General features: G+C 36.1%; 1 protein-coding gene across 1 annotated transcript in view; it reads right to left on the bottom strand.

The window, feature by feature from the left end:
- Cltcl1 (clathrin heavy chain like 1) overlaps window positions 1–13,195 on the bottom strand; it is a 100,996-nt gene that overhangs the window by 59,349 nt on the left and 28,452 nt on the right. The window contains exons 4-5 of the mRNA XM_027924307.2: window positions 4,957–5,118; window positions 1,976–2,089 (exon numbers count right to left, since the gene is read on the bottom strand). Coding sequence (XP_027780108.1) covers window positions 1,976–2,089; window positions 4,957–5,118 — 276 coding nt within the window. The remainder of the gene's footprint in view (window positions 1–1,975; window positions 2,090–4,956; window positions 5,119–13,195) is intronic.

Below are 13,195 nucleotides of genomic sequence, written 5' to 3'. Positions count from 1 at the left end.
ACATTCTTTCCCCAGTTTCTTTCCAAACCCCATTAAGCTTCAAGTTCATAAAAGAAGGGGAAAGTTCTGGATAAAGACCCCTAATACTGACTTCACTTTCCAATCTACCTTCCATTTCCACTTACTAACCTTTGCCAAATGCCATCAATAACACACAGGAAAACCTGAAGCTTATTTAAAAATTTAAAGTTATTTAAAAGTATGATACTAGCATAGGAAGTCAGAGAAAAAGGTAACTTGATTGAGAACCTTGAAATAGAATCTATTATGTGTGAGAATGGTAAGTAGCCTAGTAGTGGACTACAAATACTTTAATCAACACATGATATTGATATAACCAGTTAGCTATTTGGGGATGGAGGAGAGAGTAAAGAACTTGGATCATTACCTTACTCTTTAGGTCAAAGTAAATCTCAGATGAGCCAAAGACTTTAAATTAAAAATAATACAATTAAGGGCTGGGGCTGGGGCTCAGTGGTAGAGCACTCACCTAGCATGCATGAGGAACTGGGTTCGATCCTCAGTACCACATAAAAATAAAATATAAAGATGTTATGCCCCCTATAACTAAAAAAATAAATATTTTAAATAAAAATAATACAATTAAAAGAGTAATAGAAAAAATATGTGTGGCTACTGTGATCATCTTAGGGTACAGAATTATTTTCAAAATATGATAGTAAAGCCACACAAAAAATGCAAAATGTATACAAGATGGAATATGTTACCACCTTTTGTTATGACTCGGAAAAATACCTGAAACCCACCAGACACTTTAATAAAAGACTGACAAAAAAATGCAAAGATCATGAAAATTCAATTAATAAGACGCATATGAGAAACCCATTCTGCCTGGACAGAAACCAAGGGAAGAATAAGAAAATCACTGGACACTGTCCAGCTGTAAAGGGCAGCACTGGCAGAAGAAATAATCAGCATGGTCATGAGAGCTGCTGACATGTATATGCCTCTGACACATACTTTTATGTCTAAGAATCTATCCTCAGACTTTCTGACTAATGAATAAAGATGTATGAACTGCAAAGTTCCTTGAAGTGATTACAGTAAATCTAAATACACATCAGTGGGACAATTTGAGAGAGGCACAGCACATGCATAGAACAGGTTACCCAAACAATAAAATAAATGTGATTTTACTGACATAGAGCTATCTTTAATATAGTGAGAGAGAGAGTCATAAAGCAGCAAGGCTAGTACAAAACCATTTTTGTAGGAGTCTATTTGAATATATCTGCATGAATGTATGCATATAAAGTTACCTTAAATGGTGGTTACAATTATCAGTCATGGTAGGATTTTAGTTGATATTTAATCCTGCTGTTACATTTGATATTGATGGAAATTGATATAAAACATATCTTTCTATAAGACAGGAAAAAAGCTGATTTCACTTTGGGGGAACAATTACATTCTTCTATCAGGAAACTATTACTAGAAATCTGTCTTATAGAAATGATTATAAATATGAGCAGATATCTGAGAACAGAATAAAAGGAAATAGCTAAGACATGTCCATCTTACATATATACTGAGATCCCAGTTTTGTTCAGAAAAGGTTTATATCTAAGTTATTTACATAATAAGTAATATGATCTTTGGTGTATTTTATATCACATTGGTTTATCTACAGAGGACTGTTTTCTTCTTTATACAGTCTTGTACCACAGTAACTACCTAATTTTTTACAATAAAAGGAGAAAGGCCTAAAAGTTTGGTACAAAAGCTAGAAAAGTCTCATGCTGTCCTGACCTGCTCTGATGAAGGACTTCTATGAGCAGGACTGTTCCTAAAATCATGCACAAAATTGCAGGTTTCTAAATGGGTTTGAATGAATCAGAGATCTGGGGTGAGAAGGATAATGAAACAAACTGCAGATGACAGTTTCCTATAACTTTAGAAAGTGCCAAAATTGACAATTTAGAATGTGAGATATTTAAAGAGCAGCAATCCATACCTGCATAGCCACTGGAAAATCAGTCTGTGCCTCTGGAGGGAAAAACACATCCACAGCTTTCTTTACAAAAGGCTGGTTTCCTGCTGCAGGCTGTCCAACTTCAATTATGTGCAACTAGAAGAAAGATGTTAGTAAATACAAGTAAATGCTCTTGGTGGCAGACGGATACTAAACAAGGCACAGTGGTGAGCAGAGGTACAAGCTCTGTATGACTAAAGCTAAAACATACATTCGAACAATAGAAGACAATTTCTTTATTGAGGTACTTGTGATTAATTACCAACCTGATTCTCACCAACAGAAAGAACTACTGCCAGAAAACCTGAGAATATTTAGTTCCTGGTTAGTTGAATCACTTCTTTCTTCCCTGGGCTTTGGGGCTGACATGAAGCAAACATTCCAACTAGTATCTGCTTCCTATTTCAGTTCTCTCCAATCATTCAGATATAGCCCAGGCTAATGTGAACCGGTTAGTCAATGATATCTCATCTCTGAATGTCAAACCCATGAGACAATCCAACCCACTGTGGTACAGGCCTGAGTTTTTTCAAGGTTATTCAGGGAGATGTAAGAATTATTGTAGAACTTAGAGGAATGTCTGTGGATGAGGAAGTTCCTTCCTCCTTGTATTAGAAAGGTTCTAAATTCTGACTTACATAGGTGCCTTCACCATAAATTTTGTTTGAAGAAGAGGTGCTGGGCTGGGGATGTGGCTCAGCGGTGGAGCCCTCACCTAGTGTGTGCGAGGCCCTAGGTTCGATCCTCAGCAGCACATAAAAAATAAACAAATAAATAAAACAAAGGTATTGTTTTACAACTAAAAAATAAATATTAAAAAAAGAAAAAGTGCCAAAGCTAAAACAATCCAGAAAAAAAAAAAAATCACGAGTAGAGTGGATTGGAGACATGACACAACAAGGGTTAGAGGGTGGGTTTCACAGAGGGGGATAGTCTCAATTTGGCCAGCAGAAGGAAAGGAAAGAAGGAAAGGTGGGAAATCCCAAAAAGGCTTGAGTGGAGAGGGGATACACTGAAAGATGGGCTGGCTGATATGTGGGCCTGCAAAGGCTAATATAGGTCAGATGAACTTCTTGCACACAGGAAATTTAAGATAAAAGGTAGTTTAGAAAAACTCTGTGGCAAGACCTATTAGTGAAAAGGGTGGAGCAGGTCTGAGGACCTAATAAATGGTCATTTCCTGAGCCAAATGTAAGGTGATAAGAGCATAGTCACTAAAAGCTTAGACAGATATAAGACTTGCTAAAGGTCAGGTGGTAACAAAATTAGAGAGCTATGGTTTCTTGCTTGGGAGTTAAGAAGGACAATGACATTACCAACAGAAGTGGAGGTATGAGAACAAAAGTCAAAGTTTTGGGAAAGCAGAGGGAGAAGGGTGTGATTTTGAACAAGTGACATTTGCCTCTGGGAAGGTTAGCAGTAACTAATATCCAGTAACTGATATCCAGGCAAACTCCAATCCACATGTGGAGACTACTGAGTTACTCTTGTAAAGACAGTTGAACGTAGAAAGAATTCAGGGCAAGGAACCCAGGTTGAGAAGGATACTACACCCTCCCTGTAGCAGGGGAGAGAAACAGCCACAATTTTCTACAATTCTTGGGAGATTTACTGTGTGTGATGGGGGATGCGGGAGCTAAGTGTGACTCAGGTCACTGTGGAAGGGCCTGCCCCAGCAGGTTACTACTATCCCCTCTCCAACCTTGCTTGCTCCCCCAGGAGAGTGCCCATCTGAAATCTGAGTACAGGAGATTGCTGAGCACACCAGGCTTCTAAGTGAACTCATTCTGGATAGCTCTCATCTCTAGGGAGCTCAGTGGCGCAGATTCTGCTACTAAAATGGAGGCCTGTCCCTCCCCAGTTCCATCTGTGAAAAGATGGTAAGCCTAATTCTGAGGTGATATGGTAGCAAGCTCTTGTACTATATAGCTAAAGCTGGTGTATTTAATTAGCTCTTTTAGCAATGAGGCTGACATTTTACCTGATTCCTACTTTTCTACTAGTTCTCAATTGAGGAAGCATGAAGTATGCTATGCCACAATAACCAAAATATCTAAAGAAGTGTGTTTCAGATGAACAAGTTTAGGAAGCCATATAATGATTTATAACTCATCTTTGGAGAATCCTTTCAGAGCTAATGAACAATCCAAAACAATGATTTCAGGAAGTATTTTTTGACAAGAGTCTTCCAGGAATAAGAACTTTATTTAGAAGCAGTGCCCCACTGTCTCATGAAACCCCAGCAGAATCCCAGGTCTCTCTAATGTCATAAGGTATAGGACACCTCCACACCACTTCCCATGACAGCCTTTCCAAACAGAGTCTGGATATACCCTTTGCTATATAAAAGTCAACTGGTGGGCTGGGGTTGTGGCTCAGCGGTAGAGCATTCGCCTAGCATGTGCAAGGTCCTGGGTTCGATCCTCAGAACCACATAAAAATAAATAAATAAACAAACAAACAAATAAATAAATAAAAGTATTGCAACTAAAAAAAAAAAAAGTCAGCTGGCTCCTGGATACAATTTTGCCTCTCTACAGCTTCCTTGGGACCTCATCCCCATCCCTACCACAACCACCAGGATGGAATCACACCTTAGGTGTGAGAAAGGCATACCTTATGGCAAAGACGGCACTGCAGTGGTTTCACAGCTATCTCTTCCACGAGACTGATGCATGAGAGCAGAAACTGTGCCTCACATCCCTTTAAGGCCCATCTCAGTACAATCTAAGAGGAATTCTAAGGGAAAGGGGCTAAGCTAACTTGAGGTTACTAATTTTATGCCAAGGTTGCTGCCACACTACTGAAATAAATGTTGCATGAGTGGCTCTAAACCCTGCTATGAGTCCTCATTTATACAGGGACCTGCAGGCCATGTCCCACTTTCAATTGTACTCATACAGACTCATGACCCTGATTTCTGACACTTTTCTAGGAGGAAGACAAAGTAGAGTGGATCTTACCTTGCCTCCTGTGGAACTGCGTACAGCAAAGCAGAAGAGAGTGACAGGCTTGGTATTCCCTTCTATCTTGAACTCTGCAAAGGCAGCAGCATGGCCTTCTATGGGTTGTGAAACCTTCCTCTCCACAGAATAGAGCTGCATTGCTCCAACCACACGGTTTTGCTAAGTAAAGATATTTTGTGATGAAAGGAAGAGAAAACAGATAAACAAGCAATTCTGAAAACAAATGTTCCTAAAATGAAAGTCTCATACGTTGACTTATTTCCTATAATAAATTATAAATCTACTAGCTATTTAAAATGCATGATACGCCAAGCAAAATCAGTCCTCAAAAGTCAAAGTTGAATGTTTTCTCTGATAAGTGGAAGCTAATCCAAAATAAAGGTAGGGGGAAGAAAGAAGGAGAAGGAGAAGGAGAAGGAGAAGGAGAAGGAGAAGAAGAAGAAGAAGAAGAAGAAGAAGAAGAAGAAGAAGAAGAAAGATCAGTGTAGTAGACAAAGGGAAATAAAGGAAGAGAGGAGGGATGGGATAGACAGTGGAATGAATCTGACCTAAATTTCCTATGTACATATATGAATATACCATAATGGATCTCACCATTGTGTACATCAACAACACATTAATTAAAAAAAAAACTATAGGTAAGTAGCAGAAAGATCAGTAGAACCGAGGGAAGGACAAAGGGGGAAGGCGAAAGAGGAATTACTGAATTAGAATATTATATCCTGTGCTTTTATAATTATGTTGAAATTAATCCTATTATGTATAACTAAAAAGAACCAATAAAAATAAACACATGATATAACTGAATTTGATGTGGAAAAATGGCTATAAACAATAGTGGCGGGGGGGAGACTAAAAAAGAGCAAGGCAGATGATCCTAATTTGTTAAATATAATGTGCATTTTTGGTATTTTGTGTGTGTGTGTGTGTGTGTGTGTGTATCTTTTCACAGAAAGTATGTCTTAAAAGCAAAGGCTCCAAAATGTTAATAGTTGTTAAATTGGGGTAATGAGATTATGGACTAATTTTAAAAATGTTTATTTGAAATGTATAAATAACAAAAATTATGTTTAATAAAAATCAGTAAAGCTAATAATCTTTTATAAAATTTAGAACTTATATTTTTCTAGCAAAGAATTTCAGTACATTTATATTTAATGACAAATGCTCAAATTTAGAGTAAATGGTAATGGTACACAAAAGCATCAAAGTTTAAGCTCCTATAATTCAACATTCAAACCTTTGTTTCTGCCAACGAGGCCACCAGGTAGTAGTCTGTAGGAAAAATTCAGATGCTTAGTCTATACCCCACCTATTCATATTTCCTTAAAATGGGAAAACAAGTCCTCAACTTTTCTCTTTTTAAAAATCTTTTCTGCTGGGCATAGTGGTCATGCCTGTAATCCCAGCAAATTGGAAGACTGAGGCAGGAGGATCGCAAGTTCAAAGCCAGTCTCAGCAACTTAGCAAAGACCCTATCTCAAAAAGGGCTGGGGATGTGGCTCAGTGGTAAAGCACCTCTGCATTTAATCCCTAGTACCAAAAAGAATCCCAACACATATATTATATTTATATATATGTTTAATATACATTTAACATATAATATATTAAATTATTATACAAAGGAAAGAACTCAGTCAAAAAAGACCACATGCTGCCTGACTTTGCACATGAAATATCCAGAATAGGGCAAACTATAGAATCAGAAAGCATACTAGTGGTTACTTGGAGTAGAAGCAATCAGCAGCTAAATAGTGTGTATGCTACCAAAAGAATGAACAAGGAATTTTTAAATGAGATTCAAAAGGACAGGACAAAACTCATGCTCCGCAGGAGACTATGGGAAGATTTTCAGCAATATAGTAAGTTCCAATGCTAAACTGAAGCCAAGAGAAGAGGCAGGACAGAGAGAACCCAAGAGGCTATATGCATGGCTTTTGGACCAATGACCTGCTTCTAATCCTTAGGTTTCTATCAGTTGTCCCCACCTCATTGGGCAGCTGAGAGTAGACTGGCAAATTTGGGTAAAGGCATGTTGAGGACTATGGTAGGTAAGGACTCAAACAACAAATGTAATCCACTTAAAATTCAGTGGCATTTAAGACATTCACAATGTCACACCACTAACACTTCTACATAGTTTCAAAACATTTTCATTACCCAAATGAAATCTCTGTACCTATTAAACAATTAGCTCCCAATCCTCCCTACTCATAGCTCCTGACAACCACCGATATGCTTTATGTCTTTATAGAATTATCTTTTCTAAATATTTCATGTGAATGGAATCATAAAATTTATAATCTTTTGCTTCATTTCTTTCACTTAGTGAGGTTTTTGAGTTTTCTCCATGTTGCAGCATGTATTTTTCACTTCTTTTTTTAGGGCTGGAAAATATTCCACTGTATCCACTTATGTATAAACCATGATTTTTTAAAATTTATTAATCCATTAGTGAACATTTGGGTGTCTCTACCATTTGGTTACCATGAGTATTACTGTTTTGAATATATTTTTCCATTTTTAAAATATTTTTTATTGTTCTAATTAGTTATACATAGCAGCAGAATACATTTTGACACATCATACATAAATGGAGTATAACTTCTCATTCATCTGGTTGTATACAATGTAGAGTTACACAGGTAATGTAATCATATATGCACATAGGGTAATTATGTCCAATTCATTCTATTATCATTCCTATGCCCATGCCCCTTCCCCTATCTTCACTCCCCTCTGTTTAGTCCAAAATATCTCTATTCTCCCCTTCTTTACTGTGAACTAGCATCTGCATTTCAGAGAAAACATTGGGCCTTTGATTCTTTGAGATTGGCTTATTTAGCTTAGCATAATAGTCTCCAGTTCCATCCATTTACCAGCAAATGCCATAATTTCATTCTTCTTTAAAGCTGAGTAATATTCCATTGTGTATATATACCATAGTTTCTTTATCCATTCTGCCGCAGTCCGGCTGCAGCAAAATAACTGGGGGGGGGGGTGACGAACAACTTGTGTACATTGATACAGCACGAGTGGGAGCCGTTTACTGTAGGACAGGAGGGGTATATATACATTACACACAGCTTATCTTAATTAACATAAACTAGATACAGCAGTCAACCAATAAGGAATCTCCACACTTAATGGCTCGCTGGCGTTACTTCACAAACCACTCCCTCTGGCAAAATGCCAGGCGCCATCTTGACTTGTTTACAGACCCTAACACCATTCATCTGTTGAAGGGCACCTAGGTTGGTTCCGTAGCATAGCTATTTGTGAATTGAGCTCTATAACACTGATGTGACTGTGTCATTGTAGTATGCTGATTTTAAGTCCTTTGGGGATAATCCAGGAGTGGGATGACTGGGTCAAATGATAGTTCCATTACAAGTTTTCTGAGGAATCTCCATACTGCTTTCCATAGCTGTTATTCCAATTTTCAGTCCCACCAGCAATGAATGTATGAGTGTACCTTTTCCCCCACATCCTCACCAACATTTATTGTTGCTTGTATTCTTGATGATTGCCATTCTGACTGGAATGAGATGGAATCTTAGTGTCATTTTGATTTGCATTTTTCTAATTGCTAGAGATGTTGAACATTTTCTTTATATATTTGTTAATCCCTTGTATATCTTCTTTTGAGAAGAGTCTGTTCAGTTCCTTAGCCCATTTATTGATTGGGTTTTTTTTTGGTGTTAAGTTTTTTTGAGTTCTTTACATATCCTGGAGATTAATGCTCTATCTGATGTGCATGTAGTAATGATCTTCTCCCACTCTGCAGGCTCTCTCTTCACATTATTGATTCTTTATTTTGCTGAGAAGAAGCTTTTTAGCTTAAATCCATCCCATTTATTGATTCTAGATTTTATTTCTTGCACTTTTGGAGTCTTGTTAAGGAAGTCAGTTTCTAAGCCAACACAGTGGAGATTTGAGCTTACTTTTTCTTCTGTTAGGTGCAGGATCTCTGTACTAGTGCCTAACTTTGATCCACTTTGATTTTTGTGCAAGGTGAGAGAGAGGGGTTTAATTTTGCTACATATGAATTTCCAGTTTTCCCGGCACCATTTGTTGAAGAGGCTATCTTTTCTCCAATGTATGTTTTTGGTGACTTTGTCTAATATGAGGTAACTCTATTTATGTGTCTTCTATTTTGTACCTGGTCTACGTGTCTGTTTTGGTGCCAATACTATGTTGTTCTTTTACTATGGCTCTGTGACATAGTTTTGTGTTTTTTAAAAATAATTTTTAGTTGTAAATAGACACAATGCCTTTACTTTATTTATTTTTATGTGGTGTAGAGGATCGAACCCAGTGCCTCACATGTGCTAGGCAAGTGCTCTGCCACTGAAACACAACTCCAGCCCTGTAGTATAGTTTAAGATCTAGAATTGTGATGCTTCCTGCTTCATTTTTCTTGCTAAGGATTGCTTGGATGATAATGGGTCTCTTATTTTTCCAAGTCAATTCATAATTGCTTTTTTATAATTCTATGAAAAATGTCAATGGAATTTTATTAGAAACTGTATTAAATTTGTATAACACTTTTGGTAGTATAGCCATTTTTTTACAATGTTAATTCTGCCTATCCAAGAACATGGGAGATCTTTCCATCTTCTAAAGTCTTCTTTAGAATTTCTTTCTTTACTGTTCTATAGTTTCCATTGTAGAGGTCTTTCAATTCTTTTGTTAGATTGATTCCCAAATATTTTTTAAGGTTATTGTGAATGGAACAGTTTTCCTAATTTCTCTTTCAGTGGATTCTTCACTGATGTACAGGAACACATTTGATTTATGGGTGTTGATTTTCTATCCTGTCGCTTTGCTGAATTCATTATTAGTTCTAGAATGTTTTTGGTGGATTTTTTGGATCCTCTAAATATAGAATCATGTCATTGGCAAATATGATAGTTTGAGTTCTTTTTTTTTCCTATTTCTATCCCTTCAATTTCTTTCATCTAATTGCTTTGGCTAGAGTTTCAAGGATGATGTTAAATAAATAAAGGAGGGCATCCTTGTCTTGTTCCAGTTCTTAAAGGGAATGCTTTCAATTTTTCTCCATTTAGAATGATTCTAGCCTTGGGTTTAAGATAGATAGCTTTTACAATGTTGAGATATGTTCCTACTATATCTAGTTTTTCTAGTGTTTTGAACATAAAGGGGTGCTGTATTTTGTCAAATTCTTTCTCTGAATCTACTGAGATGATCATATTATTGTTGGTTTAAGTCTGTTAATGAGATGAATTACATTTATTAATTTCTGTGTGTTGTACCAATCTTGCATACTGGGATGAACCCCACTTGATCATGGTGCACTATCTTTTTAATATATTTTTGCATGCAATTTGCCAGAACTTTATTGAGAATTTTTGCATCTATGTTCATCAGGGATACCGGTCTGAAGTTATAGCTGAACTATGGAACCAACCTAGGTGCTCTTCTAAAGATGAATGAATAAAAAAACGATATATATGATATATGTCATATATATATATATATGATGGAATACTACTCAGCCTTAAAGAAGAATGAAATTATGGCATTTGCTGGTAAATGGATGGAGCTGGAAATATCATGCTAAGTAAAATAAGTCAAGTCCCCAAAAACCAAAGGCTAAATGTTCAGATATGCAGATGCTAACACACAATAAATGGGGCAGGGGAAGAGCAGAAGTTCACTGGATTAGGGGAATGAAGGGTTGGGAGGGGGAATGGGAATAAGAAAGATATTAGAATAAATTGGACATAATTTTCCTATGTTCTTATATGAATACATGACCAGTGTAACTCCACATCATGTACAACCACAGAATGGGAAATTGTACTCCATGTATGTATAATATGTCAAAAATACGCTCTTAGTATCATGTATACCTAAAAAGAACAAATTTTAAAAAAGGTCTTTATAATGCAACTTCAATATCTGGGCTTCCTCAGAACAGTTTCTATTGATATTCCTCCCTTCCCCTACAATTTAAGGTAATTAAAAGTTCTTTAAATTTTTTAGAAGTCTATGGAAAACTTGCAGAGTTCTGAGAACATTCACTTTGACAATATTTGCTCATGTAATCATTGTTTTTACGGAGAAGCAGATTTTTAGAGATCCTTACTTCACCAATTCTACTGATGTCCTTTGTATAATATTTTGTGTAGATACAGATTTTCACTTCCCTTTGGTATAACATTAGAAGTAAATTCTAGGTCACTTAAAAACTTTATTTAACATTCTGATGAGTTGCCAAACTGTAGCTATGTCATTTTTACATTCTCAACCGTTCCAATTTTTCCACATGCTTGGCAATACTTATTATTTTATATCTTCTGTATTATAGCCATTCTAAGGGATAGCTGATGGTGGTTTTGATTAGTGATTTTGATTAGATTTCCATAATGTCTATAAAGCTGTACCTCTTTTCATGTGCTTTCTGGTCATCTGTGTATCTTCTTCAAGAAATATCTGTTCAGATCATTTGACCATTTTAAAACTGGATTACCTGTCTTTATTCTTTTTTATATATCTTTATTTTATTTATTTATTTTTAAGTGGTGCTGAGAACTGAACCCAGTGCCTCACATGCGCTAGGCAAGCACTCTACCACTGAGTTACAACCTCAGCCCCTGACTTTATTCTTGAATTTTAAGAGTTCTTTACATATGTTGAATGAATATTTTAAAAATACATCATCCTGAGATATCTTCTGCAAAAGGTGAGTTGTCTTTTTCACTACCTTGATGGTACTGTCTACATTTAGCACATAAGATTTTACATTCTGATGCAGTCCAACTTTCCAGTTTTTCTTTTGTAACTTGTGCTTTTCGTGTTGTATATAAGAAGGCTCTAATTAGTTCAAGGTCACTGAGATTCATTCTGATGGTCTCTTGTAATGTTTTTATAGTTTTGTCTCTTATATTTACTCCCCCCAAGCTCTTACATTTAGTTCCAATCTGTTTTGAGTTAATTTTTGAGTGTGAATAAGAGATTGGGGTCTAAATTCATACTTCTGCATAAAAATCCAGTGTTCCAAACCATTTGTTAAAGAGTATTTCTTCCTTCATTGAATTTTCTGGGCATCACTGTCAAAAATAAACCAACCAGCCAGGCACGGTAGCATTGCTGGTAGTCCCTGGTACTTGGGAGGCTGATTCAGGAATTTGCTTGACCCAGGAGTTTGAGACCAGCCTGGACAACATAGTGAGACCCTATCTCAAAAATAAATAGCTTGGGCATAATGGTGAATGCCTGAAATTCCAGTAACTTGAAAGGATAAGGCAGAAAGATAATGAATTTAAGGCCAGTCTGGACAACTTAGTGACCTAGACCCTATCTCAAAATAAAATTTTAGAAAGGGCTGGGGATGTGGCTCAGAGGTTGGACACTCCTGGGTTCAACTCTCCATACCAAAGTAAATAAATAACCATTAGGGTAAGGTTATAAAATTTCTAGACTCTCAACCCTATTGACCTGAACTGTATGTCAACTAACTGGCAGCACACCCTCTTCATTTCTGAAGGTTTATAGCAAGTTTTAAAATTGAAGACAGGTATTACAACTTTGTTGTTTTTGTTCTTCTCCAAAATATTTTTTGGCTATTTGGGGTTCTTTGTAATTTCATGTGATTTTTAGGATTAGCTTATCAATTTATACAAATATATCATGAATATTCTGATAGATACTATGTTGAATTTGTAGATCAATAAGGAAGTTCAGCTGTCTTAAAAGTATTGCTTTTTAATCCATGAACATAGCATGTTTTTACATGTATTTAGATCTTACTTAATTATTTTCAAAAATGTTTATAGTTTTCAGAGTTTTGCACCTTTTTTATTAAATTTACTCTTAAGAGTTTTATTCTTTATTTTTGGTGCAACAGTGAATAATAATTTATTTATTTATTATTTTTTTTCTTGTTTGAAATGGTGTCTTGCTCTGTTGCTCAGGCTGGTCTTGAATAAATGATCCTCTCCTTTCAGCTTCCTAAGTAGTTAAGATCACAGGCATAGAACACCATACCCAGGCTTGGTTTCATTTTCAGACTGTTCATTATATTTGTGTAGAAATATAATTTATTTTTGTATATTAACCTTGAATTATGAAATCATGCTGAACTTGTTTATCAGTTCTAATAGTTTTTATTAGATTCCTAAAGGCTTTCAATATAAAAGATCATGTCATCTACAAATAATTTTAATTCTTCCTCTCAAATCTATATGCCTTTTCTTTATCTTGCATAACC

Source organism: Marmota flaviventris, chromosome 1, assembly GCF_047511675.1.
Source record: "Marmota flaviventris isolate mMarFla1 chromosome 1, mMarFla1.hap1, whole genome shotgun sequence".
Lineage (NCBI taxonomy): Eukaryota > Metazoa > Chordata > Mammalia > Rodentia > Sciuridae > Marmota > Marmota flaviventris.
Note: the sequence above shows the minus strand (reverse complement) of the source record. Positions and strands in the feature narration are given on the sequence as shown.